This window comes from Dioscorea cayenensis, unplaced genomic scaffold (genome assembly GCF_009730915.1).
Source record: "Dioscorea cayenensis subsp. rotundata cultivar TDr96_F1 unplaced genomic scaffold, TDr96_F1_v2_PseudoChromosome.rev07_lg8_w22 25.fasta BLBR01002131.1, whole genome shotgun sequence".
In the NCBI taxonomy this organism is placed as follows: domain Eukaryota; kingdom Viridiplantae; phylum Streptophyta; class Magnoliopsida; order Dioscoreales; family Dioscoreaceae; genus Dioscorea; species Dioscorea cayenensis.
In genome coordinates this window covers 1-27,839 of record NW_024088522.1, presented here as the reverse complement: position 1 = coordinate 27,839, position 27,839 = coordinate 1, and the positions used below count along the sequence as shown (strand labels likewise).

At 39.6% G+C, this 27,839-nt stretch overlaps 1 protein-coding gene and 1 pseudogene across 1 annotated transcript; one reads left to right on the top strand and one right to left on the bottom strand.

Moving 5' to 3' along the window:
- Positions 1–6,661: 6,661 nt before the first annotated feature.
- Positions 6,662–8,200, top strand: LOC120257456 (annotated as a pseudogene).
- Positions 8,201–16,070: 7,870 nt separating this feature from the next.
- On the bottom strand, positions 16,071–17,842 carry LOC120257455. The gene is made up of 2 exons (XM_039264923.1): positions 16,793–17,842; positions 16,071–16,419 (listed from the first exon to the last, which is right to left on the bottom strand). The coding sequence occupies exons 1-2, from the start codon at positions 17,545–17,547 to the stop codon at positions 16,176–16,178; spliced, it is 999 nt and encodes a 332-aa protein (XP_039120857.1). The 5' UTR covers positions 17,548–17,842; the 3' UTR covers positions 16,071–16,175.
- Between the last annotated feature and the right edge of the window lie 9,997 nt (positions 17,843–27,839).

Here is a 27,839-nt window from a genome sequence, read left to right as displayed (position 1 = left end):
TTAGATTGATAATTTCTTTTATATAATGAGTGGCTATGTATTTACTATGCACCTACATCCTTTACATACGTGCAATTTTATGGAGATTAATATAGAGAATTTTATTTGTTTTAGTAACGCGGGAGCCATGATATGTGCTCATTGCAAAACCTCTATCTCACCATGTTTCGGATTTGGGACGTGACATCCTCGCATGGGACAAATATATTCACTACCAACCAACTAAGCAGAGTTGGCAATAATCAAGCCTCCTTACCACTAGACTATACGATACTAGTGCTTGCAATAATCGATCTCCTTAAAACTGGAATAAATACTCTGAGCCATATATAGTGGGATGCGTAAAAGGTATATATATTGTTAGAATTGGAAGATAGGAAGAAGAGACAGAGTTCCTCACAGAGATACCAAGGTTACTAAGAAGCAAGATACACTATATTGAAGCTAATAGAAACATAAAGCAAAGATTCAAATATAAAGACTCTTAAGTTGACTCACCCCCGACATGTTGACACAAAACATTGCAAAAGAAAGTACAAAGTTAGACAAAAAAGATAAAAAACATAAAGTTAACATCCAACCGCAACCAACAATCTTGAGTTGTCCAATCGAATTCCAGTAGATCTTTGACAAGTAAACGGGTTGTTTCTTCTGTGAGGTATATGTAGCAACTATTCTAACATGCTTCCTTACTCAAACCTCCATGCGCTCATCTCTAAACCTGCTCAATTTGTAATTGCAATCCTTTGTGAAGACATCCGCCACTTGGTCGTGAGGCCGCAAAGCGGAACAAATGCTAATAACTTCATCTTTATCGATCATGAATGAAGTGGTATCAAAATATATACTTTGTCTGGATTATGATGAGTAGGATTTTGAGCTATGAGATGGACGAACTGCTATCACATCTCGATGATTAGGAGCTCCTCGCTTCTCATTCATGTTCGCCAAGAGGCGATTTAAATCCAAATGTACCACAGCAAGCGATGTAATTGATATGTATTCAGCCCTGCTCACAGCAAGCTACCAGCTGTTTCATTGAACACCCGCTACCTACCGAACCAAGAGAAAAACCGATCCTGTTGTGTCTGGCCGATCATCTGACGAGCCTCCCCAATCACCTGCTGAAGTATCCAAAGAAAGAACGAACTTCATTCTTTGTATAATGGATTCCATATCCAGCAGTGCCACCGAAGGTTATCTCAGAATTCTCTCTTCACTGCTTCAAGTGTCGATGCTTCTGCTATGCTCGGTATGAAACGAAAGCAGCAACCAAACAACACAGGGCTATGTCCGATGAGGTGGCTGGCAAAGGAGGTCTCTCAACATCTTCCCTGTGACGGATCCATCTAGTTTCCCAACTGCTCTAGAGGCATTTTCATTGAGATTTATTGGCTAGGCGGCGATTGGTAGTCGTAATATCCCGCTTTTGCTCGTAATATCTCGTATATTTTCAAGCGTGAAATGAAATATCCTTGCATTGTAGCACTTCTAACCTCAAGAAAGGCTTTAATTGTCAAAAGTCCGGTATCTCAAATTCTCATCATATTCTCCTTCTTTGAGAATCGCACTCCAAGATTTTAACTCATTTACATTATATCGCCCATGTATAGGCATGTTGAAGCAGGATTTCAAAGGTCGGGCCCACTCTTCATAAAGTATGTTGTCTGGCCAGTACCTTAATAACTCCCGCTTGATAGAAATGAGAGTCTATTCGACCGAGCAGCTCGTTTCGTGAGTTTGCCGGAGGCTCAAAAGAGCTTTTGCTTTAGCATGTAAACTTTCTCTCCTTATCCTCCGTGAACGATCAACCCCTCCGTTGCTTCAATCAAGACCTCTTCCTTTAGCTCCCTATTAAGAAACGGCAGTCTCAACGCTCAAGTTGCGTAACATTCCACCCTCGAAACACCCATAAAGGCCGAGGAACAAACGCATGCCTTACTAGCGCCCGGGAGTAAGTATCCCAACGCAAATCCACCTTCCATCTCGATCGCATCCCTTGTGATGATTCTTTCTCAGCCCGCAAAAGATGGTTCCCGGCTCTGGATTAAATTTGCACTTTGAACACCCATTTTAATCCAATCGCCTTCTTCTGCTGTGTAAAAGCGGATGTACAGCCCTAAGTGTTGTGTCCGAGAGATCACCCATTTTCTTCGGCATAAGCAGTCGAGCCAGCCTTCTTCACTCCTTTACAGATCACCAAACCGCTGGATCCAGCAGCTGTTAAGCGCCAAAGAGCAAGTGCATCATATATCTAAGTTAGGTTTTCGTACTATGCCGGAGGGACCTCATCTGCGTGACATACTCCAGGAAGACCAATCGCGCGAGATGTGTCTCAAATCTCGCACTCACATCATCCCATTTCTATCGCGCCAATCTGTGGTGGTGGAGGATTTATAAACCGACCGCGGATGCATACCAACTCCACCGATGGCGTCAACGCGCACATAGTTCTATCGCATTAGGGACAATATTCTTCTACTAAATCCCAGCATTTTTCTTCGAAGAATTTCACGTCCCACCGACTGGACACGCCCCTCGCATGATCGCGATCCCTAGGCGCTGCCTATGCTGCCTCGCTGAAGAGCCACCTGAGTCCTCGTGGAGTGGTCTTTCGGAAACAAATTTCTTTCTTTGCCGTGAGTCAACTAAATAGTGAGTTAAACAACCGAAAACAAGTTGACCACTGGCTCGCTTTAGATCCACAATGTTTCACAGGGCGCCACCGCTGCATCAAGCGCGCGCACGGAGTTCTCGATCAGAGTCAGAAACACCGCGTATACCGCCGCCGCCTGCACTCTGCCTGCATGAGTGGATGTCCTCCTTTCACTAACAGCGTGCCATCCCGCCACGGGTCCTGGCTCTTCTCGCTCGCGACTGCTTGGTACGCGGGAGGAGCGTGTGGAGCGCAGCCGTTGCTGGGATCCCCGTTAGTTCTACGATCAATACTTGACCTCCCGATCGCATGACCCGCACCGCGACCGCGTGCAAGCAGATTCTTCGCAGGCACGATAGCCGTGACCAAAGAGTTTGAAGTGAGAGCTTTTGAATTTTCTCCAGCCGTATCGATTTCCTCCTCGGCGGAAATAGACCCACCAGATTGTAGCGTGAGTCATCCGTTAGTAAGAAGAAGTACAATTTCCACCGAGAGAGGCGATTTGCATCGCCCACTTTAGGTCGCCATGAATTAACTTCACAGTGCCGCTGATCTCCCCGCACAGCCGTGGGAGTAATAGCAGTCGTTTTCCCAATCCAGCATGATTCGAGTATGGTTTAATACTTAAGATGACCGCAAGCCAACAACCATCCGCTTTTCTCCCAACAATCAGATTCTTCCGCTCGAGCGGGTATCGCCAGGCTAAAGATCAAATATCACGCCTTTCATTTCGCGGCAATATTTTGGTCGCCCAACGCTATCAGCCTAAGAGGAAACAAATGATGAGAAGCCACGCATACCGTGCAATCTTAGCTGTAATTGGCATCCTTGATAACACACTCTCCTTCAGAACTCACAGAGTACAACGTAGCTCATCACCGCTAACGCTCAACAAGTTGTGCGCGTTTAGATGAGGCACATAATCGAGACGCCGATGAAGTGTGTTTGTCACTTTGAGCGAAGAACAACAGAGCAATCCTGCCAACTTGCAAGATGTTTCCGCCTCCTAGCCTCGATGGTTTGATTTTGACACTTCCTCCAAGTTTTGAAATATCATTCTATTTTCCGATATATGATTTGAGCATCCCGAGTCACTGAGCCATATATCTCCTCTTTCATTCAGATCTTTCATCGGATGCCATGACAAGTAGTCCTTTATCGACCCTCCCTCGTGTCTCTTTAGTGTCTTCACCTAGGTTTGCTTCCTTGTTCTTGTAACCACAATCGAGACTTTTATTTGCCCGCATCTCTCGCGACCCAAAGCACTGTGGTCCCTTGTGATGCTTTTATCTCCTTTCCACCACACGAGGTTGGTCCGAAAAGTGCCATCCCTCGCCCACGCCCTCTTTTCTCTCTGGAAAACCCTCACCCTGACCTCACCTCCACACCACCCGTGCTCACGAAAATAAGGCCCTTAACAACAGTTCTCCTCCATGATCCTCGCCTCTATATCTAGTCTCTCAGGGCCATCTCGAGAGATCCACTCGAGGTTCTTCAATCGTGAGAGAACCTCAGATCCTTCGACCAATGATAGATGACACAACATGGCTGGGAATTTCGTTAGACCGCGAGAATCTTCCCAACAACGTTTTGATCACCCAGCCCTCCTGTGGCTCGAATGTGACATACTATGCTTAGCACCTCGCTAATGTGTCCCGTATCTTTTCCCTGCTCTTCATGTGCGCATTCTCGAAGTCCCACGATGAGAATGAAAGCCTGAGCGCTGCATTCTCGGTGCAACCTGATATTCTCCTTTCAAGATATCCCAAGCCTCTTCGCCTCGCCTATGAGGATTCAATGAGAACCTGCACGTCACTGCTTTAGGACATAGAGCCTTTACATTTCTGACGCTCTCCGCTCTCTGTGCTCATCTCTTCATCTTCTTTGTATCAGCTCTCACCATTCCCCATAGATCACAAGAGAGAAGCGATCATCTCCATCTTCGCTCCATGCATTGTAAACATCTCCATTAAAGGAAGGGGACATTAACTTGAGAAGATCCCAGCACCACTCCCATTTGCAACCATCCTTCTAAGGTTGAACTACGTAATCTGTTCTCGATACCACTGCTAGAATTCGAAAGATAGGAAGAAGAAATGAGTTCTCACATAGATACTATAGGTTACTGAAAAAGCAAGATACACTCTATATTGAAGCTAATAGAAACATAAAAGCAAAGATTCAAATATAAAACTCCCCAAGTTGACTCAGTCCCTGACACAGCACACAAACATTAAAAGAAAGACAAAAGATAAAAGATAAAAAACATAAAGTTAACATCCAATGGTAGCCCAGCAATTCTTGAGTTGTCCAATCGAATTCCAGCAGGATCTTTGACAAGTAAAACGGTCAGCCTTCAAAGGTAAAGTAGGGTAACCATTCTAACATATATGTAATGGAAAAATAACCAAGCCACGTATGACGCGTGCCGATGATGGCACTGCAGCCAATCAATGCGGGTGTCATGGTGGTGTGGAACTGGTTGGCACGTGACTCCGATGGGGTCGGGTCCCCTTATGTACAGAGCGCCGTCCCCACTGAGTGTGGTGTTCACCTATAAAGTAGGAAAAAGGGCAATTGTTTCGAAGAGCATGCAATTCAAAAAGGATCCGAGAAGAAGCATTATTGGCTGGAACTAGTACTACTGCAGTCAGTGGTAGGGAAGATTGCTAGAGCGTCAAACCTCACGAATTAATAAATAAATCGGAGAGATGTAGATTTATCTAATGGTTCTGCTAGGTTGGAAATGTTCCAGAACAGGGATCAATAGCTTTTCATCCATTGACTCACGTCCTAATCTGGAGACCAACTGACCACCCATCCACCAGTCAACCTTATTCCTCCACCGGTGCCTGCGAGACGTGCAAGCAAGCTGAAAGGATGGATCTAGAATCACCGACGCGTGTCAACTGCTGATCACGTGGCAGGCGGAGGGCTGACTTAGCGCTAAGGATAATCGTTTACCTACGACCTGACAGCACACGCGCGCATAACATCCTCATTCCAATCAAAAACAGAAGTGGAAGTGGAATGATGTTGGATGCCGCTTGGCACTTTGCATGCTTTCGGGTTTCTGATTACTTGGTGCAGGCATGTCATGTCACAAGGCACGCCCTGTTAGATAAGCCAATATTAATTGATGAATAATAATAATATGCATGCTTGTGTTTGAACTGATGCATGCCAAGTGCCAACAATCAAACATGGCCCCCTCCGTCGTCCCGCATGAGAATTCATTCCACTCTTCTCCACATGATAGGCGCCGATTCCGGTGTTTGACGATGGGAAACCGTGTGGGACGATAATTCTTCCAAACCTGCCCGCCTAATTTCTGGAAGCTCCTAGGAAAATACATTTTGGCTGTTGCCAGTATTGGTCAGATTAACCATGCACACAGACTTGTTCAAAATTTCTAATTGACCGGCCGAGTATTCTCCACCCACCACCACCACCACCAACAAAACAATAACAATTTTGACACTGATCATCACAAATAAATATCAACGACATGTAGAAATGGTAAATAGTTGTCTCAACCCCAACCGGTCAGAATTCAGATGTAAATAAAATTAAATTGGGTTGGTGGTATAGAACCAACCCATCCATCCTTATTCCATACCGCGGATTGGGCGTTGGTGGGAACGAATTAAAAGAAAAAGAGTTCCAAAACGACTGCCGCCCAAAGGAAAAAGAAAGAAAAATTCTCCCGGTTCCATCCCTGTACGCTTAATAAATTATAACAATGCTTAGTATAAAAATAAACGGCGTGTTGTCGAAGAATGATATTTGGATAAGGTTGTCTAATCGTTTAATTGGGAATTAGTTACCGCTGGACTATGTAAATTCTAGTCTTTCGTTGGGAACTCTCCACACGTCTTCTTAGATCTCATCTCAACCTCCCCTTAACTTCCCTATCGCTTCGCTTTTATCTTTCTCATCATCTCTTTGTCCATATATCTCTAGATTGGGTGTATATATATACACACACATATATGCGTCTCTTCCAAACAAACTCAAATTAAACAACACTTTCCAGTTATCCTTAATTTATTTCTTCTCCTCCTCAATTTCCATCCATATATATGGTGGATTTACCGCGGAAATCAAGGAAGATGGCAACGCCGGAAATATCAGCTAGATCAGCCAGATTGCCGTCGGACAAGTCCCACCTCTCCGTCCCTTCCTCATCACCCGTAGAAGACGCATCCGCAACTGCCGCTTATGAGTTCTCACCTCCGCCTCCCAGAGCTCGCCAGCCTCTGGAACGCCAAAAGCTTTCCCGGAATGGAGAAACGAGACCATCTTAAAACCAGCTTTGCAGGCCCTTGAAATCACGTTCCGGTTCATCTCCATGGGTCTTTCAGACCCGAGGCCTTATTCCAACCACGGTGAATGGAAGCGGAGGCTCGAGTCCCCCGCCATGCACGAAGTGGAGCTCATCGCCCTCATATGCGAGGATGAGGAGGGAGGTGGTAGTGGCGCGCCGATCGTGGAACCCAGGTCGCCATCCGGTGTGCTGACAAGAGATAGGAGTCCCCAGGGAGGTTCGGCAGGTCCCCGAGCAAGCCCAGTGGTAAGCCGGACCAGCGAGGAAAGCTTACTACCAAGGCTTGCAACGTGGGAGAAATCCGAGGGCATTGCTTCCAGGATACTATTAAACATCGAGTGTCAGATGCATCGTTGCCCGTTCACGCTGGGCTGGGTGAACCAAATCTCGCCGGCAAGCCCAATCTCGAGTACGATCTCGTTGTAAGGGCCGTCTGATCTTCACTCCATCAAGAAACCCTCATCACCACCATCAATCAGGAACTTGGAGAATGAGACGCTATTCACCATCCACCAGATCCTCGAATCATGGTTGTTCGTTGCTCGGGAGCTTCTGAAGAGGATCGTTGTTAGATTAGATGGGAAGGAGTGGGAGAAAAGCCGCGAGTGATTGCTGGATCCCTTGAGCAAATATGGAAGCTGCTATCGCGAGTTGAGGATCTGCATCTGTTGATGGATCCTGATGATTTCCTCCATCTGAAAAACCAACTAGCTATTCAGGCGACACCGGGATCATCCGAGGCTCTCTGCTTCAGATCAGCGGCCCTGCTGGAGCTCACGCGATTGTCAAATGACCTGAAAAGGAGGGTGCCGTTCATTTTGGGGGTAGAGGTGGATCCCAAGGGAGGTCCCAGGGTCCAGGACGCGGCCATGATTCTGTTTCACAAGCAGAGCAGGGATGATGGCGCTGTCTCAAGGGTCCATTTGCTGCAGGCTTTCCAGGCGATCGAGGGGGCCATGAAGAGCTTCTTCTTTGCTATCGTCAGTTAACCGTGACGGTGATGGGAAGCCCAGAGGGCGACCGGTGAGTCGCTAGCGCATAGGTTTCTAGAGCCGCCCTACTTTCCAAGTTTGGACGCGGCTAAGACGTTTCTCGGAGAGTTCTGGCGGAGAGAACGCGGTGGTGGTGCTGGTGGTGCTGCCACTGCCTTCACGGTCAACACATCTGCATCAGCGAGCAAAATGAACGATGGTCCCACACACTGACTCTTTTCTGCATTTAGCATTTGTACGCGTACACAAGGTGGTGGTTTCACGACTATAGAATAGAATAGGCAATGCCCTATAAAACTATAAACTGCCTGATTATTTTTGTTTGATCATTATTTATTGATAAATATAATATGATTTTTCTTTAGTATAAAATAATTAATAATAAAAGTGATAAACCATTACTTTATTAAAAACATAAAAAATATAAAATCAGATAAAAGAAATACAGAAAAAAATAAAGAATGAATAGCAATCTCTCACTAGAAGTGAGTAGAAGAAAGAAAAGAAAAAAAAAAAATCTAAGCAAGAACAACAAAAAAGAATAGGAAATCTAGAACGGCAACATACAAAACAACTAGTAGCAAAGGTCTTCCCTGAACCAAGAATGGTATTCTTAAGTATATGGCTTATATTTATTTTCTAGAATTCCTCAAAAGGCATTTTGGGGAGACTTTCATTTAGAAAGAGAAAAACACATGCACATCAAAAATAAATTCCATGTACATTATTAAATTAAGGTCTAAACCATAGTTTGTTGCTATAGGATAGAAAGTAATGCGGTAGGGGGTAAAAAACTAGGTTTGATTGGTACTATACATTCCGTAACAGAAATCTCTAAAATATTTAGTATTTTACAATATACATATAAAATAAAGTGAATAAATTCAAAATTTATTATAAAAAAAGAGTGGATACAAAATGTATAGAAAAAAGTACAAAAATATAGATATTACCCAAGAAACATTGAACCTATCCTCGCACCTTTTGATCTCCTCCCAGAAAGACACCTTACGTGACCGAGAATTTGGTCCATAAACCGATGTACACAGCCACCAAAAATTATCTTTAAGGTAGCAAAAATCCACCGTCAAGATAAAACTCCCCAGCGTGAATCAAACATCCTAACAGAATAGAACCATTCCAACCAATAACGATACATTTATGAAATGAAATGTTGCCTCTATTTCAGTAGAAACTATAAGGTACAAAAAGAAATGTTACCTCTAGAAATAGAGAGAGCCTCCTCCCAAAAATGAGAGAATATTAATTTTATGAAATTTATTTTATGAAAAATATAAAGTTTCCTAATGATATAATTAATATGAAAATTGAAACAAAAAACTCCACCTCAAATTCATTTTTTTGTTTTGTTTTTGTTATAAATGTGGATGAACCACTAATATATTCCTTCCGCTCATTTTTATCCGTCTGCGAATAACCGAATCTCACATACCAAGAATGCTATTATTTCACATAATTTAATAAAAAAATTAGTTATCTTTCCAAAATTACCCCTAATTTATATATTCACATTTCTCTCCTATTAAATTTCAAGCAATAGAATCAATAGAAAGCGTTAGAAAGAACTTTGAAAAAATAATAAACGAACGATGATAAAAATGAATACTGGGCTATGCATGTATAAAAAAAGGAATCTGAGGAGGAATGAAAAAATACAATAAATGATAAAGACAACAAAACAAACAAATTAAGAGAAAACTAGTGAAAGCAAATTAGACGAACAAACAAAACTGAGCAAAACAAAACAGCAACAAAACGAATCAAAAACGCAAAGTAAGTTCATCAGGGGTGGATGGAAAACAAAAGGGACACAATAAACAAAATGGATAAAGCAAGAGGCAAAAGGCTAATATCTATCAAATGTCTAGAGATTCATTCCTACGAAATGTGTGATCCATCCCTAGCACAGAGGTCAAAGGTTTGACAAACTAGAGGCTCTCTTAACTCTTCAAGTGTGGCCTTTTAAGAATCTAATACTGTATTTATCCAAGCAATAATCATATGGTCAATTTTGCATATAGGCAATAAGAATGAAGATGTTATGTATAAGAAAATGAGGTTATTTTGTTCAAGCCAAACATTCCACCAAATCAGTATAAATTAAGAGGTTTTTCCAAGCCATAAGATTCAGACGACTTTTGTTGATGGGCTAGTAGGGCCATGCATCATTCCAATTAGAGGGCATGTTAGAGACATCGAAAGGTGGCATTATAGTGCAACTAAAGCTTAGTTACAAAAGGGCATATCTCCAATGTCGCATCGAAGAGCACACAAGTTGTGAAAAATTCTATTGCAGCCCTTTTTAGCCAAATTGTCCAAAGGAAGGATCTTGTTGTCCAAAGCTTTGTAAGTTAAAGATTTTGATTTTGAGTGAGCAGCCTCCTTCGGAATAATTTGCTAAGCAAGGTTCCTGCTAAATTCCACCATGGAAGATATAGAAGGCTAGCAAGTTGAAGATTTTTTTCTATTTTATATGAAAATTCTAAAATATTAATTTCATCAAACCAATTCTTGTTTCATCTTATTGCACGTCATTTTTTTAAACTTGAAAGTACGCAATACGGATCACTTAAGAACGATTGGAACTGGATCGCACAAGGGAGTTGAAGGTACTGCAACTGGATTTCGAGAGAGGGGAGGGGCGATCCCAATACTATGGTCGACAGCTTATACGAAGGCAATTGCTCGATTTCATTCGTGAACTCGTTAAAATGTACTCGATAGACAAAAATATGAGAGAAAAGAATGAATTGTATGTTCATTAGACTCGAAACTAACCCATATAAATACAAGAATGATGTATACAGTGGAGCATGTATACTTAATAGTATATATGTATAAGTGTACAAATGATAAATACAAGTAATACTATTACTCTAATCATACCCCCTCAAACTCACGGTGGGTCATAAACCGAGAGTTTGTCAACTAGAAACTCAAAACCGAGAGACAAGATGTGCTTTTAGTAAAAAGATCGCTAAGTCGCCGTGTAGAGGCAACATAAGGAAGAAGAAGACCGCCAAAGAAGATAATGATGACGTAACAAAGTGAAGAGCGACCTCAAGATGCTTTAGTACGCTCATGAAATCATGTGGTTGGCAGCGATTTTAATAGCACTCGTTATCACAGACAGAGTAGGAGTAGGGAGCGTAAATAGAAACACCAAAGTCCATCAAAAACTGCACGCAACCAAAGAACCTCCTCGGGCAGAGAGGACATAGCACCATACTCAAATTTCAAGAGAAAGAGCAATCAGAGATTGTTTCTTGCTTTTCCAAGAGATAAGGGAATTCCAAGAAAAATGCAGAAACCAGAGTAGAACGCCGATCGAGGCATCACCGCCCAATCAAGATCGCCAATAGGCGCAGCAACTCAAGAGAAGATGTGGCGTAGAAAAGTAAGGAGCGAGATATAGTACTACCTAAGATAACGAAGAACCTCGTGAAGAGGGCAGCAGAATGAGTGGAGCGAGGAGCACTCGATAAACCGACTCAAGAACACGAACAAAGATATGCAATATCAGCCGAGTAATGGTGAGATAGACAAGAGCACCAACAAGTGCACGATAGCGAGTAGGATCAGTGCTAAGCTCACCGTCTCAAGAAGAAAGTCGGTGATGCACTCAATAGGAGTAGAGGCAGCAGGAAACTGCTGATATCACTGTCGAATAATATCGGATATGTACTCGCTGAGACACCAAGTAACCCTCGACGAGAATAAGCAACCTCAAGACCTAAAAAAATAACGAAGAGGGCCAAGATCTTTCATCCGAAACTCGCAGGTAAATCGTTGTTTCAACGAAAGAACAAGATCAACATCATCACCAAAGTGATAACCATATCGCCAACATAAAGAAGAAGAATAGTGATGCCACGTAGTAGTCTCGCCGAGTGAAGAGGGCATAATCATGAGAGCTCTCTCGGAAACCAAGAGTGAGAACCACATTAGTGAATCGCCAAACCGTGCACGAGGAGCCCGCTTGAACCCATAGATAGCTCTGCCAAGATGATGACATGCCGAGAAGGATGAGAGAAAACCAAGCAGGAGGAGTCATATAAACATCCTCAGAAAGATCTCCAAGTAAGAAGGCATTGGTCACATCTAATCGATGAAGTGGCCGCTGACGCAGCAAAGCAGTAAATAGCGAAAAAGAAGACGTAACAAGAGTCAACTTGGCTACGTGGAGAAAATGTCTCCTCATAATCAATGCCATACTCCCCGAGTAAAACCACGAGCAACAAGACGTGCTTTATGGCACTCAATACTACCATCGGCCCTGGTCTTGACCCGATAGACCCATCGACAACTGATAGGAGTAACACCAGATGGAAGAGGAACAAGATCCCATGTATGCATGCGCTCAAGAGCATCAAGTTCCTCCGACATGCCTGCTGCTACTTGGGATGTTTTACCGCTCCACGATAAGACCGTGGCTCCTGAATGCGAGTGAATAGTAGCAAGAAAGGCTTGGAAATCGTGGGAGTAGGTAGATGAGAGAGAAAGGGCGCATCGAAAGGGTGGAGGGCGGCGAGGACGGTCCGGATAACGACGAGCGACAACCGGAGCATCTTCGTGGAGAGGATGGGTCGGCGGAGAGAGGAGACAAATCACGAGAATGATCAATGCACCCAGAAGAAGAAGAAAGAGGAACATAGGAAGTATCTATGGAGACGTCCCTGAAAAAGGCATGACTGGCAAGAGTGGTAGAACCTGGGAAAACTATGGAGGGGAGAAGAGAGATACAGTGAGGGAGAAGACTGAAGAAAGGAAAGATTTGAAAAGGATGAAGAGAAGTAAGGAGTATCTTCAAGAAAAGTGACATTACGGGAAATACGAAGACGGTGAGAATGGGGGATCATAACAACGATAGCCCTTATGTTCAGAGCTATATCCAAGAAAAATGCACATGGTAGAACGGGGAGAAAGTTTGTGTCTCTCGACAGCGGGTAAAAGAACAAAACAAGTGCAACCGAACGTACGAAGATGACCATAGGAAGGAGGAATGGAGTACAAACGCTCATAAGGTGTGATACCGGATAGAGCGGAAGTGGAGTCGATTGATTAGATAGACTGGATGTAAGAGTGGCTTCACTCGTAAAAGATTGAGGGGATGTAAGAGGCAAAAAGAAGTACACGCGCAGGTGTCTAAGATATGACGATGTTTGCGCCAAATGACACCATTTTGAGCAGGTGTATAAGGACAGGATTGCTGCGGAAGAGTGCCATGAGTGGAAAGTAATGTACGAAAGGATGTAGAGATACCGCGTGCCCCATCGGAGCGAAAAATCTTAATGCGTTTACCAAACTGAGTATATACCATTTGCGTAAATTGAGAGTAAATGGCAAAAACCTCAGATCGGGAACGACAAATAAAGCCAAGTATAACGCGAGAAATCATCAATAAAAAGATATGTAATAGAAGAAACCACCAAGAGAGGAGAATGGTGCAGACCCCAAACATCGAATGAACCAAATCAAAGGTAGATTCGTAGATAGATTCTCGTAAAAGAGAAAGGAAGAGCAAGAGGTTTAGCAAGTTTACAACCCGCATATGGATGTGAGGGAAGAAAAAGAAACAGAACCAAGATTACCCTCGAATCGGCCAGAGTTTCAAAGTAGAACTAGACAAATGACCAAGGCGACTATGCCAACGATCAAGAGAACATACAGAGGCGACAATATCAGAAGATGGAGGAGTGGGAAGATGAAGAGAATCTAAGTGATAGAGGCCACCAACTCTACGCCCGATCCCAATCCTCTGGCCTGTAAGATGGTCCTGCACGGTACAAGTAGAGGAAGAAAAAGGTAACTCGTGAGACCAGCGATCGCTGAGTCGACTCAATGTAAAGAAGGTTAAGAGCTAGGCCAGTGACATAAATGAACGCTAGGGAATGTTAAATGAAGTGGATCGAAGACGCACCACACCGCGGTGATGTGATGAAGACTCTACCGCAGCAGCAGTAACACTGGAAAAGGTAGGAGGTTTAGTAATTGAGACTAGGGTAGAGGTATCAGCAGTCATATGATGAGTGGCACCAGAATCTAAAATCCAGGAAGAGGAAGACATACCAGAGGCAACAGACATAGCAGAGGAAACACTGGAGGGCAGAGCGCGCTGCATGGCATGAACCTGTTCAGTGAGCTGAGCAACCTGAGAAAGAAGATCAACAGGAGCAGGAGAATCCGAGACTGAGACAGAAGCAGCAAGAGGGGAGGAAGCAGGAGACCGAGGCACAAGACGAGGTTGTGATGACTGTTGTTGTTGTCGTTGCTGAAGCTTCAAACATTGATTCTTCATATGACTAGGACGCTTGCAATAATGACAGATAACTGAAGACCGAGAAGAGTTCGACGAAGGGTGAGTCGCGACCCGAAGGAACCCGGAGTGTGCTCGAGTGGAACGTGGAGAGGTCACAGCAAGAACTGTGTCTGGAGGAATAAGCCGTGGAGATAATGTGCTGAGACGAGTTTCTTCAAAGAATAACACCGCGAATGACATCGCTAAAGGATGGAAGAGGGTCTCGATTGAAAGCAGTCATGGTCAAAGCACTTCAAAATCGTGGACGAAGACGCATCGAAATTCAAAGATGCGCTCGGGATTTGGCGAGACCGAAAAGCGAAGTTTTGCAACATGTGCATGTGAGGCATGTGGACGTCTCCAATGAATCAATCTGACGCCATAAGGACCGTAAGTCAGTGACATATTCTCTAACGGAACGCCACGCCGAATGTGAGTAAGATCCCGTGAAAATGGCATACCGACGAAAGCAGTAGCCGGAATGCTCAAACATATGAGCTAAGTGTTTCCACATGGCATGAGTAGCAGGGAAGATGTCCAATTTCCATACTGGACATCGATCTCACAAGATCGACAACATAATGGTCATGGTACGACGATCGCTAAAGAGTCCATGATGTATCAGGAGTGGAGGGTTGGGAAGAGGTACCATCAACATGGCCAAGAAGATCCATACCAAGTAAAACGATACGAACAGTGGTAAACCATTCTCGGTAATTAGAACCGTTTAGTTTGATATCGACTGGAGCTAAAAAATGTGGAGCAGAGGAAGTTGATGCCATTTTGATAATATAGGTATATAATAATAGATAATGTTAAAGATAAGAAGAGAATCAGAAAGCGCAGGATTTTTTTGTTTTGTATTATATATTATATATTATATTAATTTAATAATAATGAGAATAAGTGATGGGATACAGATAAGAGAGAAGAAACAAATGTTGGGATTTGGAATTTTGAAGAGTGGGAAAGCTGTCTGCTTGGTGGGGGATCAGGAAGAAGCAATGAGGAAAACGACAAATGGGCTGAAAGTGATGGCTATTGGCTTGGTTGGGAAATCAAGAAGTCACCAAATGTTGCAGTCGGTCTGGGGCTCGTCGGAGGGTGCGGGATGAGGCAGCAGAGAGATCGTCGAACAGCGGGAGCGGGACTAGCGCGTGGATGGTCTGCGTTGGCTGAGAGATAAACAAGAAATGGACGTCGGCGGACTGATGCTTGAATTTGAAGCACAACGCGATCGGACGAGAAGGCACGTTGACGGACTGAGGCAAATAAAGTTTGCAAGACTGGATCGCTTGGGAAGACGACGGTACATAGAAGTTTCGGGGATGAGGCTGTAAGAGCGGACAAAACTCGTCGGAGAGGAAATGGACAGGGTTCCGGCAAGACAAGGCTTGTTTGAGAGCTAATGAGACTGGACAGAAACGATGTTGCGATGAGACAAAGTTGGACGAGGAGTTAACAAAGACATGATAGAACAAAGGTCCGGCAAAACAAGGCTCATCGGAGAGCTAACAAAGACGCGGCGAGGATCGGCCGACATCTGATACCATGATAGACAAAATATGAGAGAAAGAATGAATTGTATGTTCATTAGACTGAAACTAACCCATACAAATACAAGAATGATGTATACAGGAGCATGTATACTTAATAGTATATACGTATAAGTGTACAGTATAAATACAAGTAATACTATTACTCTAACATGTACAAATCAGGGATGCTATGGTAGCAACACAAACACAGATTATATAAGAACCAAAGTCACAATGATTTAACTGGTTAGTGAGTCCCTTTGGCAATATCATGAGGATTATAATTTACTTTTGTTTAAAAATGATTAGTTTTGCTTGGCCGTGTGGTGAATCTATAAGGTAATTAATAAGCATCTGGGTTGTCGAGGATGGGAAAGCAGGTTTCCTTGCCCCCAGTCTTCCAGATGAAATGAGAATAATTGGCGGCATACACCAAATTGCCAGGATCAGCTGCCATAGCTTCCAGGAAAGTCTCTTCAGCAGCACCTAGATCCTTCCGAACCAACCACAAGAAACAAGCATACCTATTCAAAGCCTCAGCGTCGGTTGGTTGAATCTCCACTGCTCTCTCGAAATAGTACTCAGCTCTGTTGCGCCCAAGAATGTGTTAATAACGAGCAACTCATGATTTATTGAATCAATCACAGCTCAAGTTTGCAGTACTTTGAGCATGAAAAAAAAACAGTAAAACATAACAAACAGATTTACTTTCACTAGACAGGTAGTAACTCGTACTTTGAGCTCAAGTTTGCAGTACTTTTGAGCTAACTAATAAATCCAGTGACCAAATGGTCTAAATTTACTATTCTTGGCAAAACATAATTCAGCCATAGTGCAGTAATTGAGACCATTTTGTCACTTGAATTTTTTTTTAAATATATTTATAGACACAGTATCCATGGCAGCAAAACTAAACAAGGGAGAGAAGAGAAAGGGGGACGCGCGAGATGTTAATAGTACCTGTCATAGTTGTGGTGGACGAGATAAAGGAATTGAGCAAAGTTAGAGAGGAGTAGGGCGTTGTCTGGGTCCTCTGACAAAGCTCTTTCGTACATTAATTCAGTGTTGATGTAATGCTGACAACTATCCTCCTCTGGTGGAATTTGCACTGAGACAGGAGCCACGAATTGTCTCAAAACGTCAGGGTCCATTAGAGCCTCGTCTGTGGTGCTCGCTCTCATCCTCAGGGCATCTTCCACAAACTTGTTCCATTCTATGGTCTCATCTTGCAGTTGTGCCGCTGAAGGATAATGATCATCCGTGTTGATGATGTCTGAGATGGATACAAGAAGAGATTGAGAAGGAGGAATCGCAGTGGTGGGGTTGCGGCCCATGGAGTAGACAGTGAAGTTGGCGAGGAGGATCATGAGGTAGAGCATGAGCGTGGGATTGCAACAAAAGACACGTTGGAAAAGCCAGACGAAGGAGGCATGCAGGTCGCTCCGAACACGATCCAGGATTCCAGGCAGTGGAGGTTGATCATCATCCGACCTCATGTGGAGAGCATGGCTCTGGAGCTCACGAACCATGAAGACCATGGAGGAGAAGGCCTTCTTGGCGGAGCAACAAGCCAACTCTCCAGCCTCCATGAGCTCACGCTCCCAAATCTTCTTCCGTTTGATGATCAGCAGTGATAGCGGCATATCTAATCTGTTGGCATTCCGTTCCACACTTGCTGCCGCCATCAGCTCATCATCGTGATTATGATTCACCATTGCCCAATGCTTTGACTCAGGGGGTTTCACTCCCTGCTTCCTCAGCCTCCACCAGTCGCCTCTGCTGGTGGACTCTGGTTGTTGTTTTTGTTGTTGTTGTTGTATGCTTCTTCTTCTTCTTGGTATACACGCATCTTCATCTTCTGGATGGCCTTCAAAACCTGTGCCCAATGTGCTACCTAGCCTGGGCTTCTGTTCTCTGCCACCATTGCTCCATAATGGAAAGGGTCTGGCAGCTCCAGAGAAGAAGAGTGACCGTCGTTGGGTTATGAGACAAGGCAGGGAACAATTGTTTTTGTTCGTCGCCCTTGACCTTAATAAACTAGGGCCGGGCTTGGGGGTTCAAAACCACCATGGATGCCCATTATTAATGTGACTGTCCCTAAGTAGCAATGCCATTAAAAGAATAACAAGGTCAGTCAGATTCCTTATGGAGGAAAGCTTGCACATCTTAATTAGCCGCAACATTCTACAGGCAATGTTTCTCCTTAAAAAGCTGCACACCCAATAAAAATTATACGACTCGATTTGATTAAAAAGAAAAAAACAGATGAACAGATGAACATATGGGAATCAACAGAAGAGGCATGCACTGAATTTTGGAAGAATGGGAATTGGGAGGTGATCTAATAAATATAAATAAATAAATACATTCCAGCATCAAACTCTTATTCTTACCCTTTAATTACTGAACGTCTCTGCTGTTCCCATTTTGTTGCACAGAGAACTTGTTTTTCTCGATTGAAAAAAAGCAAAAAAGTAACAAAAAAAGATTGGAATATTATAAGAGGATATCACAACGACAAGAAAAGAAACCAAAAGCAATAAAGAGGTGAGTTTGAATCTAAAATAGCATGAGCATAAAAGCATAACAAATAAATTTGGCCAAATGAATTCAGAGGGCCAAGAGGAGATCTTAAACTTCGGTTAAGTTTAATGTCTTCTTTGAGTGACAGGTGGCCCCACGAGATCTTGAACATCGTTGAAGGACTTTGTCTTTCTTAACAATACACGCGTTTGTATATACATCTATATAATCTCTGTTATAAATTTGGAAACTCTTTTTCTTTTTCTTTTTTTCTTTTTTTCTTTTTTTTTTTGAAAAGGTAAATAAACCACTTTTACGGAAAGAGAAATACAAAAGTCACCAACCACTAGCTGTGGTAAGCTACAACATCAAAAGGAGAACAGTCCCCAAAGAACAACCAACACAGAATCTAGCCGGTGCCTGGGTCATGCATCTCCTCTGAAGGCCGAGTCACACCGAAATCCTTCACACGAGAGCCAAGAAACTCCAAGCTTCTACTAACAGTGTTGAGATCTTCATCCATTTTCGCTCTAGTTCCCTCTGCAATAGAAGAGCACCAAGATACAAGCATACGATCAATTTTTACAATGAGACAATGTGCATGCATAACATTAACATTGAAAATATAATCATTCCTAGCAAGGTAGATATTCCAAATAATTGTTTTCGCCACTAAGTCCCCAAAAACCCTTATATATTTACTAGTATAGATTGACCATGCTTAGGGTTTCATTAGGATGCAAATTGTATTAAAAATTTTAAAAAATAAAATCACTGCAAAAAAAAACTAAACAAAAACAAATATTATATATATATATATATAAGGTTCGATCATCTATGCACGTTTGTAGAATCGAAATCTACAAATGGTGCTATCATCCATTGGATTTCCATCCAACGGTTGATCACAATTCGATAAACAGTAGCACAGTAAAAAGTGGGATGTACAGTAATTTGATCTGAACCATTGATTTGATTTGTGCACAGTAACTAAACAAATCTGAACCGTCTAACCCTATTTCTACTATAAATACAGCAAACATGCTATAAACCAAAACTCAATTAATCAACCCAATTATACCAAAATTAGCTCTCACTGTAGCTAAGTTAATGCTATTGTGTTTTCCTGTGGACGTCTGTGAACGTCCACAAACAACACTTTCTCTATATATATTATATGCATATACTGTATCTTTTACATAAAATATATTATATGCATATACTATATCTTTTACATAAAAAACAGAAAACTTTAACAACTATAAAATAAAGTGTATATATAGCATATCTTAAAAATATCTATTAGATATGTATACTATATATATACTATGTCACTTAAAAATACTCTTAGAAAAGCCCAAAAACCCAAACACCAATGGTATATATAGTATTGCATACAAACAAACACCCCTATATATATATATATATATATATCATTTTTTTGAAAACTCAAAAATCCTTAAAAGGAAATAAATAATCATAAAGTATTGTAATCTTTATTCTATACAAAGATTACAAATTCATATATATAGTGGCGGAACTAGAGATGAAATTTAGAGGGTGCTGAATTCAAATTTAAAAAAATTATAAATATTAAATAATTTGATTAATTAAGATTTAAGAGGATTATAATCAATATTTCAAAAATAAAAATAAAATATAAATTCATCTAATAATTTTGGTTTAGGTGTAAAAAAACCTATCATATTTACATAATTAGTAAATAAATCAACTAACTGTTAAACACTAATTAACAAATAACATAATTAAAAAAACTTAACACAAATTCAATTATTAAATACAACAATTATTTTAAAAATAATCTAATGAATAGTCAATTAATCATAACAAATATCTAACCATTTTCACAATAATTTTCATAATAAATAATCAAACAAAGATTTAACGAATATCAAATAAATTTACATAACAAATAATCACACAAAAAATTAAGCAAATTAAATTAGATTTGAAACAAATTAAAAAATAAAATAAAATAAGTCTCTATAATGAAAGTAAAATATACTTGGAATAGATTGAGTAAAAAGAAAAAAAAAACTCATCAATCGATACAATTCATGTAATGATTTGTTTTTAGAGATTTTGAGATAGTAATTGCAATTTTTTTAGAGTTTTATTATTATTATTTATTACTATTTATTTATATTGATATCCTAAAAAATTATAATTATGTATTAATAAGTTCAATAAAAAAAATATATCTAAATATAAAATTTAAAAACAAAATTTTTTGAAGATCTATTTTTTTTAATTTTGAAGATCTATTTTGGCTAGAGATATTATTTATTATTATCCCAACATCAATTTAATTTAGTATAATAATTTTATTATTTTTATTTAATTTATTTTAAATATTGTGGGTAGAATCTTGAAAAATAAAGATAATGAGTGTCCATATAAATTATACTATTAATATTTTAATGATATATATGGGCAAGCACTCCTTGCCCCTCTCTAGATCCGCCCATGTATATATATATATGAATTTATGCATCAAGGGTAAGAGAGGAAAAAAAACATAAATAAAAATTAAAATAACAACCATCAAAAGCTGACAACGGTACATTAAAAAAAACTAAAAAAAATAATCCAGTGGACTCCGTTAAGTGATAACTACCACCGAAGCAAAACGTGGCTCATTCTTATCCATGGATTTATAAATTTTGTTATTTATTTATTATATAATATGAGGATAAGTTGGTAATTTAATTAAAATAATTATTGTCATTTATTTGGTACAGCACAACACAACTTCTCTTGTTATTTGTTTAGTTGGTTAAAAAGTTGAAAGTAGAGCACAAGTAGTTAAAATTTTTGTACTACCAAAACCTCGGTACAAAAGTTTTATCGTGCTACAGCACAACTAAAGAATAAATTACCTTTAAGAATAAAAAAATACAATCATGTATATCATATCCCACGACGCTCATCAAGTCTAATCAATTTTAATAATATAATATTGTTTTAAATGTAAGATCGATATCTTAAAATTAAAATTTTAAATCATAAAAATTAACATAAATTTTTTTTAATATTACAATTTAAAAATTAAAAATTTAAATTGTATAAAAATAAATATAAATCTCTTTATATCTTATATTCCTGAATCATAGATATGATTTTCATAGATATATCAAGCAATCTAATATAAAAAATAATATTATTTAACTGATTGATATATTAACATGAATTTATCATGTATTTTTTAACAAAAAATTAATTTTGCATATATTTTGAAAATTTTAAAAAAATATAATTATGATTTACTAAATTGATTAATTATAAAAAATTAATTAAAATATTGAAAACGATATCTTGTTGTGAAGTTGTTTATTGTAAAACAAACATAAGATAATATAAAGGGTATTAGAAGTAATTTTATAATATTTTTGTCCAGTACTCGAGAAGTTATCCATAGAATATCGTTTAGCTGCGTATCAAACGCACCCTAACTGTCACACCCACCCCTTCTACCGAGGTAAATGTGGCACCCATCAGTTAAAATTCCTTTTTAACTGGAAGCTGACACCCTGCTTTAAACAAAATCAGACTTACAAATCACATTTTCATGACTTTTACACCAACTACGGGTGTTCAAATACATAAATATTATGAATACTGATAACTCAAATTTATGGGTACAACCGCTACAAGATCACAACACCAATAATAAGAAAGAAAGAAAAGAGGGACCCACTGCAATCCCTGGACTCAACCCACGACTAGCGCTATACTCAATCGGTAATATAGGGTCCCGCTCCTGCAGACCTACAGACATTCGAGTTGGTCAGAGTGGCTTAATAATTTCAAATATTTAAATACGATGATATATAAAGTATATAAATACCAACTGCTTTCAAATAATTTTTCCAACTTTTCCAAAAATACCGTAATTCTAGCAAAATACAATCTTTAAAGAACTCTTGAAACATAAATTCAACATAGATCAACATCAATTTGATTTTTCTCGAAAACACAAATTTCGTGAGAGACCGCCTCATCACAATTCAAAAAAATAACATAAATCTCAAATTCAAAATACAAAGTATACCCAACACTCACCCAAAGATAACATGGTGCAGAAAACTCTCTAAACCTTCGCTGGCAGCGGCTAGGTTCGAGCCGTCGAGGAACTCATGCCCTCACGTTGACCCATCTGGCTCACCGGTCGCTGACCCCGCTACTCCGATGAATATCCGGGTCCAGGCTCTACACTCCCACCCCGAACCGGCCCTCGAGTAATCAATACCCGAGTCCACCACGCCACCTCTAAAGGTCGGCCCGTGGGGACCCACTACTGCAGTAGTCGGGCCTTAGCCCGTCACCATCAAAACCATCAAGTAAATACAGCAATAATACCATCTGTATAAATCATAACACAGGATCCTTTTCCAGGACAAGTATTCACATCACAGAAATAAACATTATTTTCCACAAAGCCAATGCCAAACGTATAATAATGCATAATACCAGTAAAGCCCAGATCCACGATACCATTCCTATACCAGGAATGAAAACCAATTCTATTAACAATGCCGATAAAACATCTTTAATATGCTCACATGGTTTCGCAAATCACTCCAAATCAAAGCATATATACCCATCAAAAATAAATACAAGAATTGAATGATTAAATCACATATACATGTATTTTTACTATTCACAAATACGTATAATTATACAAAACGAATGTATCAATACGGTTATCATGAACATCAATGGCAAACAAATATACGTATATTTCAACTATATATGGAATCAAACATGATAAAATGAAATACTTAAACATTTATTTCCAAAATACTAGCCATTAAACAATTATTTCAAAATAATAATAATTAATCAATTATTTAAAATAATAGCCACTACCAACTCACCTGGTGTCCTTGGGTTCCTTCCTAGGCCCGGAACTCTCTCCTAAGCCTGAACAACACCTAACAGAATAATATAACAAAATAAATACCACATTTAAACTCAAAAATAAAAATACAAAAAAATAATAATAGACTCTATCAGCCCACTCACTCCAATCGGTTAAAAATCCGACCTTGCATAATCCAACCTGGCTTTTCAATTGTATTTAAACAAACTCAGTTTAGGCTAAACACTGCTGAATCAATCGAACCAATCTTAATTGCACTGAACCAAACTTAATTTTACTGAACCAGCCTTGAACCAACTCAATTCTTACACAAAATCCATTGAACCAACTTGGTTCAGTCCAAAATCCTTAACCCAAATCAATTGAACCAAACCCAAAACCATCTCAACTTGATTTGATCAAACCCAACTCAACAAAACCAATTCAACTCAACCAATTTCAATTTGGTTAAAACCCAACCAGTTCAATCTAACCATCATCATTAACACCTTAATCATCATCATCATCAATTTAATTAACTAAACCAAACCCTAATCTCGGTGCTACAGTGATGCTACAGTAAATCCGGCAAAACATCTCCACCAATCCAAGCAATTTCATCACCAATACAAGGTTTTTAACACAAAAAATAATTTCACAACAACACTCTCATCAACTCCATCATAATTTCCTCAAAACAAATTCATTATTTCCTCCAAAAATCACCCAAAAATACATACATCTAAACATACACAAACATTAAACAAAAAAACAACACCAAAGAAGACCCTTACCAAGCAGTAGCCACTCCGTCGAACTCCTCCCGACGATCTCCAAATCTTTCTCCTTAAAAACCTCTAATTTCTCCCATTTCTTCATAACTCTCGAGTTCATGTAGCAAAAATGGTGGAGAAGAAGATGAACAACACAAGCTCTAGATTTTTTTCTCAATTAACTCTTCAGCCGAAATTCACTTTTTAGTCCCTCAAAACTTAACTTCTTACAAAACAGTCCCTGAAAAAAACCGCCCAATAGTCCTTGAGTTATGAAATAGTATTCTCAAAAGGTCCTTTCAAATTATCCAATGGTCCCTGGATTATAACACAATATTTCAAAAGATCCCTCCATCTTACCTTTTCAGTCCTTGGTTTCCATAAACATTTTCATGTCCATCCCTTTTCATTTATTCTTTAACCCAAAATCTTTTAAAAAGTTTTACACTTAGGTCCTTATTCTTTCCACTTGGGGTTTCTCAACAAGATTACTCTGTAGAAAAATCTAACTGCAACTGTAGTAATACCCTAAATATATTTTTCCAGTAATTATCCAAAGGTTCGAGTATTACAATCCTTCCCTTTAAGAAAAATTTCGTCCTCGAAATTTCTTAGCATCATCAATCTGATATCACTGAATTTCACTTTCTATCGTTCCAAGATCTGCTTTCTCTTGCTACAAATATGCTTAATAGTAAATAATCACACCGCAAATCACTATATATCGATCGATCAAACAACATGCCAAACACACTTTCTTTTGGCATCTTCAAGTCAACTCATTTTGGATAAAAACAATTCCATCGAAATATCTCAACCCATGATCCCGATTACAGTGACACTACTCGACTCTTTTGTCTCAAATGTCGAACCTACTATCAGCTCCTCAATCCCAATATGCAACTTAGGTTTTAACCCGATTGGAGACTCTAAATACTTCTATCGGGCCCTTAACTTTCTGCCTCAATCACTACTAAACCTTTAAGTCTAGACACTGACTTCTAAACTTTAGGCTCGGATCACAACCCGTGATCTCTACCAAACCCGGGATATCTCAACCTACAGCACTCGATACCAAAAAGATGTCACACCCACCCCTTCTACCGAGGTAAATGTGACACCCATCAGTTAAAATTCCTTTTTAACTCGAAAGTCGACACTCGCTTTAAACAAAATCGACTCTACAAATCACAATTTTACAACTTTCACACCAAACTACGTGTTCAAATACATAAATACTATGAATACAATAACTCAAATTTATGTACAACCGCTACAAGATCACAACACCAATAACAAGAAAGAAAGAAAGAGGGACCCACTGCAATCCTGGACTCAACCCTCGACTAGCGCTTATACTCAATCGTGTAATATAGGGTCCTCGCTCCCTGCAGCCTACAAAGACATTCAATTGGTTTCAGAGTGGCTTAATAATTTTCAAATATTTAAATACAGTGATATATAAAAGTATATAAATACCAACTCGCTCAAATAATTTTTCCAACTTTTTCCAAAAATACCGTAATTCTAGCAAAATACAATCTTTAAAGAACTCTTGAAACATAAATTCAACATAGATCAACATCAATTTGATTTTCTCAGAAAACACAAATTTCGTGAGAGACTGCCCTCATCACAATTCAAAAAAATAACATAAATCTCAAATTCAAAAATACAGAGAATACCCAACACTCACCCAAAGATAACATGAGTTCAGAAAACTCTCTAAACCTTCGCGTGGGTCACGGCTAGGTTCAGAGCCGTCAAGGAACTCACTGTCCTAACGCTGACCCATCTGGCTCACCGGCCAGCGACCCCTGGCCACCCGACTGAATATCCAGCCGTGGCTCTACACTCCCACCGAACCGGCCCTCGAGTAATCAATACCCGAGTCCACCACGCCACCTCTAAAGGCCGGGTCCCGTGGGGACCCACTATCGCAGAGAGTCGGGCCTTAGCCCGTCACCATCAAAACCATCAAGTAAATACAAAGAATAATACCATCCGTGATAAATCATAACACGTGATCCTTTTCCGTGACAAGTATTCACATCACGTAAATAAACATTATTTTTCCACAAAGCCAACGCCAAACGATAATAATGCATAATACCAAGAAAAGCCCAGATCCACGTATACCATTCCTATACCGAGAACGAAAACCAATTCTATTAACAACGCCGATAAAACATCTTTAATATGCTCACATGGTTTCGCAAATCACTCCAAATCAAAGCATATATACCCATCAAAAAAATAAATACAAGAATTGAATGATTAAATCACATATACATGTATTTTTTTACTATTCACAACACGTATAATTATACAAAACGAATGTATCAATACTAGTTATCATGAACATCAATGGCAAACAAATATACGTGATATTTCAACTATATATGGAATCAAACATGATAAAATGAAATACTTAAACATTTATTTCCAAAAATACTAGCTATTAAACAATTATTTCAAAAATAATAATAATTAATCAATTATTTAAAATAATAGCCACTACCAACTCACCTCGTGTCCTTGTTCCTTCCCTAGGCCCGGAACTCTCTCCTAAGCCCCGAACAACACCTAATGTAATAATATAACAAAAATAAATACTACATTTAAAACTCAAAAATAAAAATACAAAAAAATAATAATAGACTCTCTATCGGCCCACTCACTCCAATCGGTTAAAATCCCGACCTGCATAATCCAACCCGGCTTTCAATTGTATTTAAACAAACTCGCTTTAGGCTAAACACGCTGAATCAATCTGAACCAATCTTAATCAGACCGAACCAAACTTAATTTTACTCGAACCAGCCTTGAACCAACTCAATTCTTACACAAAAAATCCATCGAACCAACTTGGTTCAGTCCCAAAAATCCTTAACCCAAATCAATTGAACCAAACCCAAACCATCTCAACTTGATTTGATCAAACCCAACTCAACAAAAACCAATTCAACTCAACCAATTTCAATTTGGTTAAACCCAACCAGCTCAATCTAACCATCATCATTAACACCTTAATCATCATCATCATCAATTTAATTAACTAAACCAAACCCTAATCTCTGCTACAGAGTTGATGCTACAAAGAACCGCAAACATCTCCACCAATCCAAGCAATTTCATCACCAATACAAGGCTTTTTAACACAAAAAAATAATTTCACAACAACACCTCATCAACTCCATCATAATTTCTCAAAACAAATTCATTATTTCCTCCAAAATCACCCAAAAATACATACATCTAAACATACACAAACATTAAACAAAAACAACACCAAAGAAGACTCTTACTAAAGTAAAGTAGCCTACTCCCTACGAACTCCTCCCATGATCTCCAAATCTTTCTCCTTAAAAACCTCTAATTTCTCCCATTTCTTCATTTTTAACCTCGGGTTATCAGAAAAAGATGGAGAAGAAGCATGAACAACACAAGTTCTCTAGATTTTTTTCTCAATTAACTCTTCAGCCGAAATTCACTTTTAGTCCCTCAAAAACTTAACTTCTTACAAAACAGTCCCCTGAAAAACCGCCCAATAGTCCTTGAGTTATGAAATAGTATTCTCAAAAGGTCCTTTCAAATTATCCAATGGTCCCCTGGATTATAACACAATATTTCAAAAAGATCCCTCCATCTTACCTTTTCAGTCCTTGGTTTTCATAAACATTTTATATCAATCCTTTTCATTTATTCTTTAACCCAAAAATCTTTTTAAAAACTTTTACATTTAAGTCCTTGTTCTTTTCACTTGGGTTTCACCAAAATTACTCGCAAAAAATCATCGAACCGAGAATACTCAATATATTTTCCAAAG

Coding starts and splice junctions, on each gene's coding strand:
- LOC120257455 (XM_039264923.1), bottom strand. CDS start 17,547: ATGGTGAATCATAATCACGATGATGAGCTGATGGCGGCAGCAAGTGTG. Junction 16,420..16,792: donor GTCCACCACAACTATGACAG/GTACTATTAACA, acceptor TGGGCGCAACAG/AGCTGAGTACTATTTCGAGA.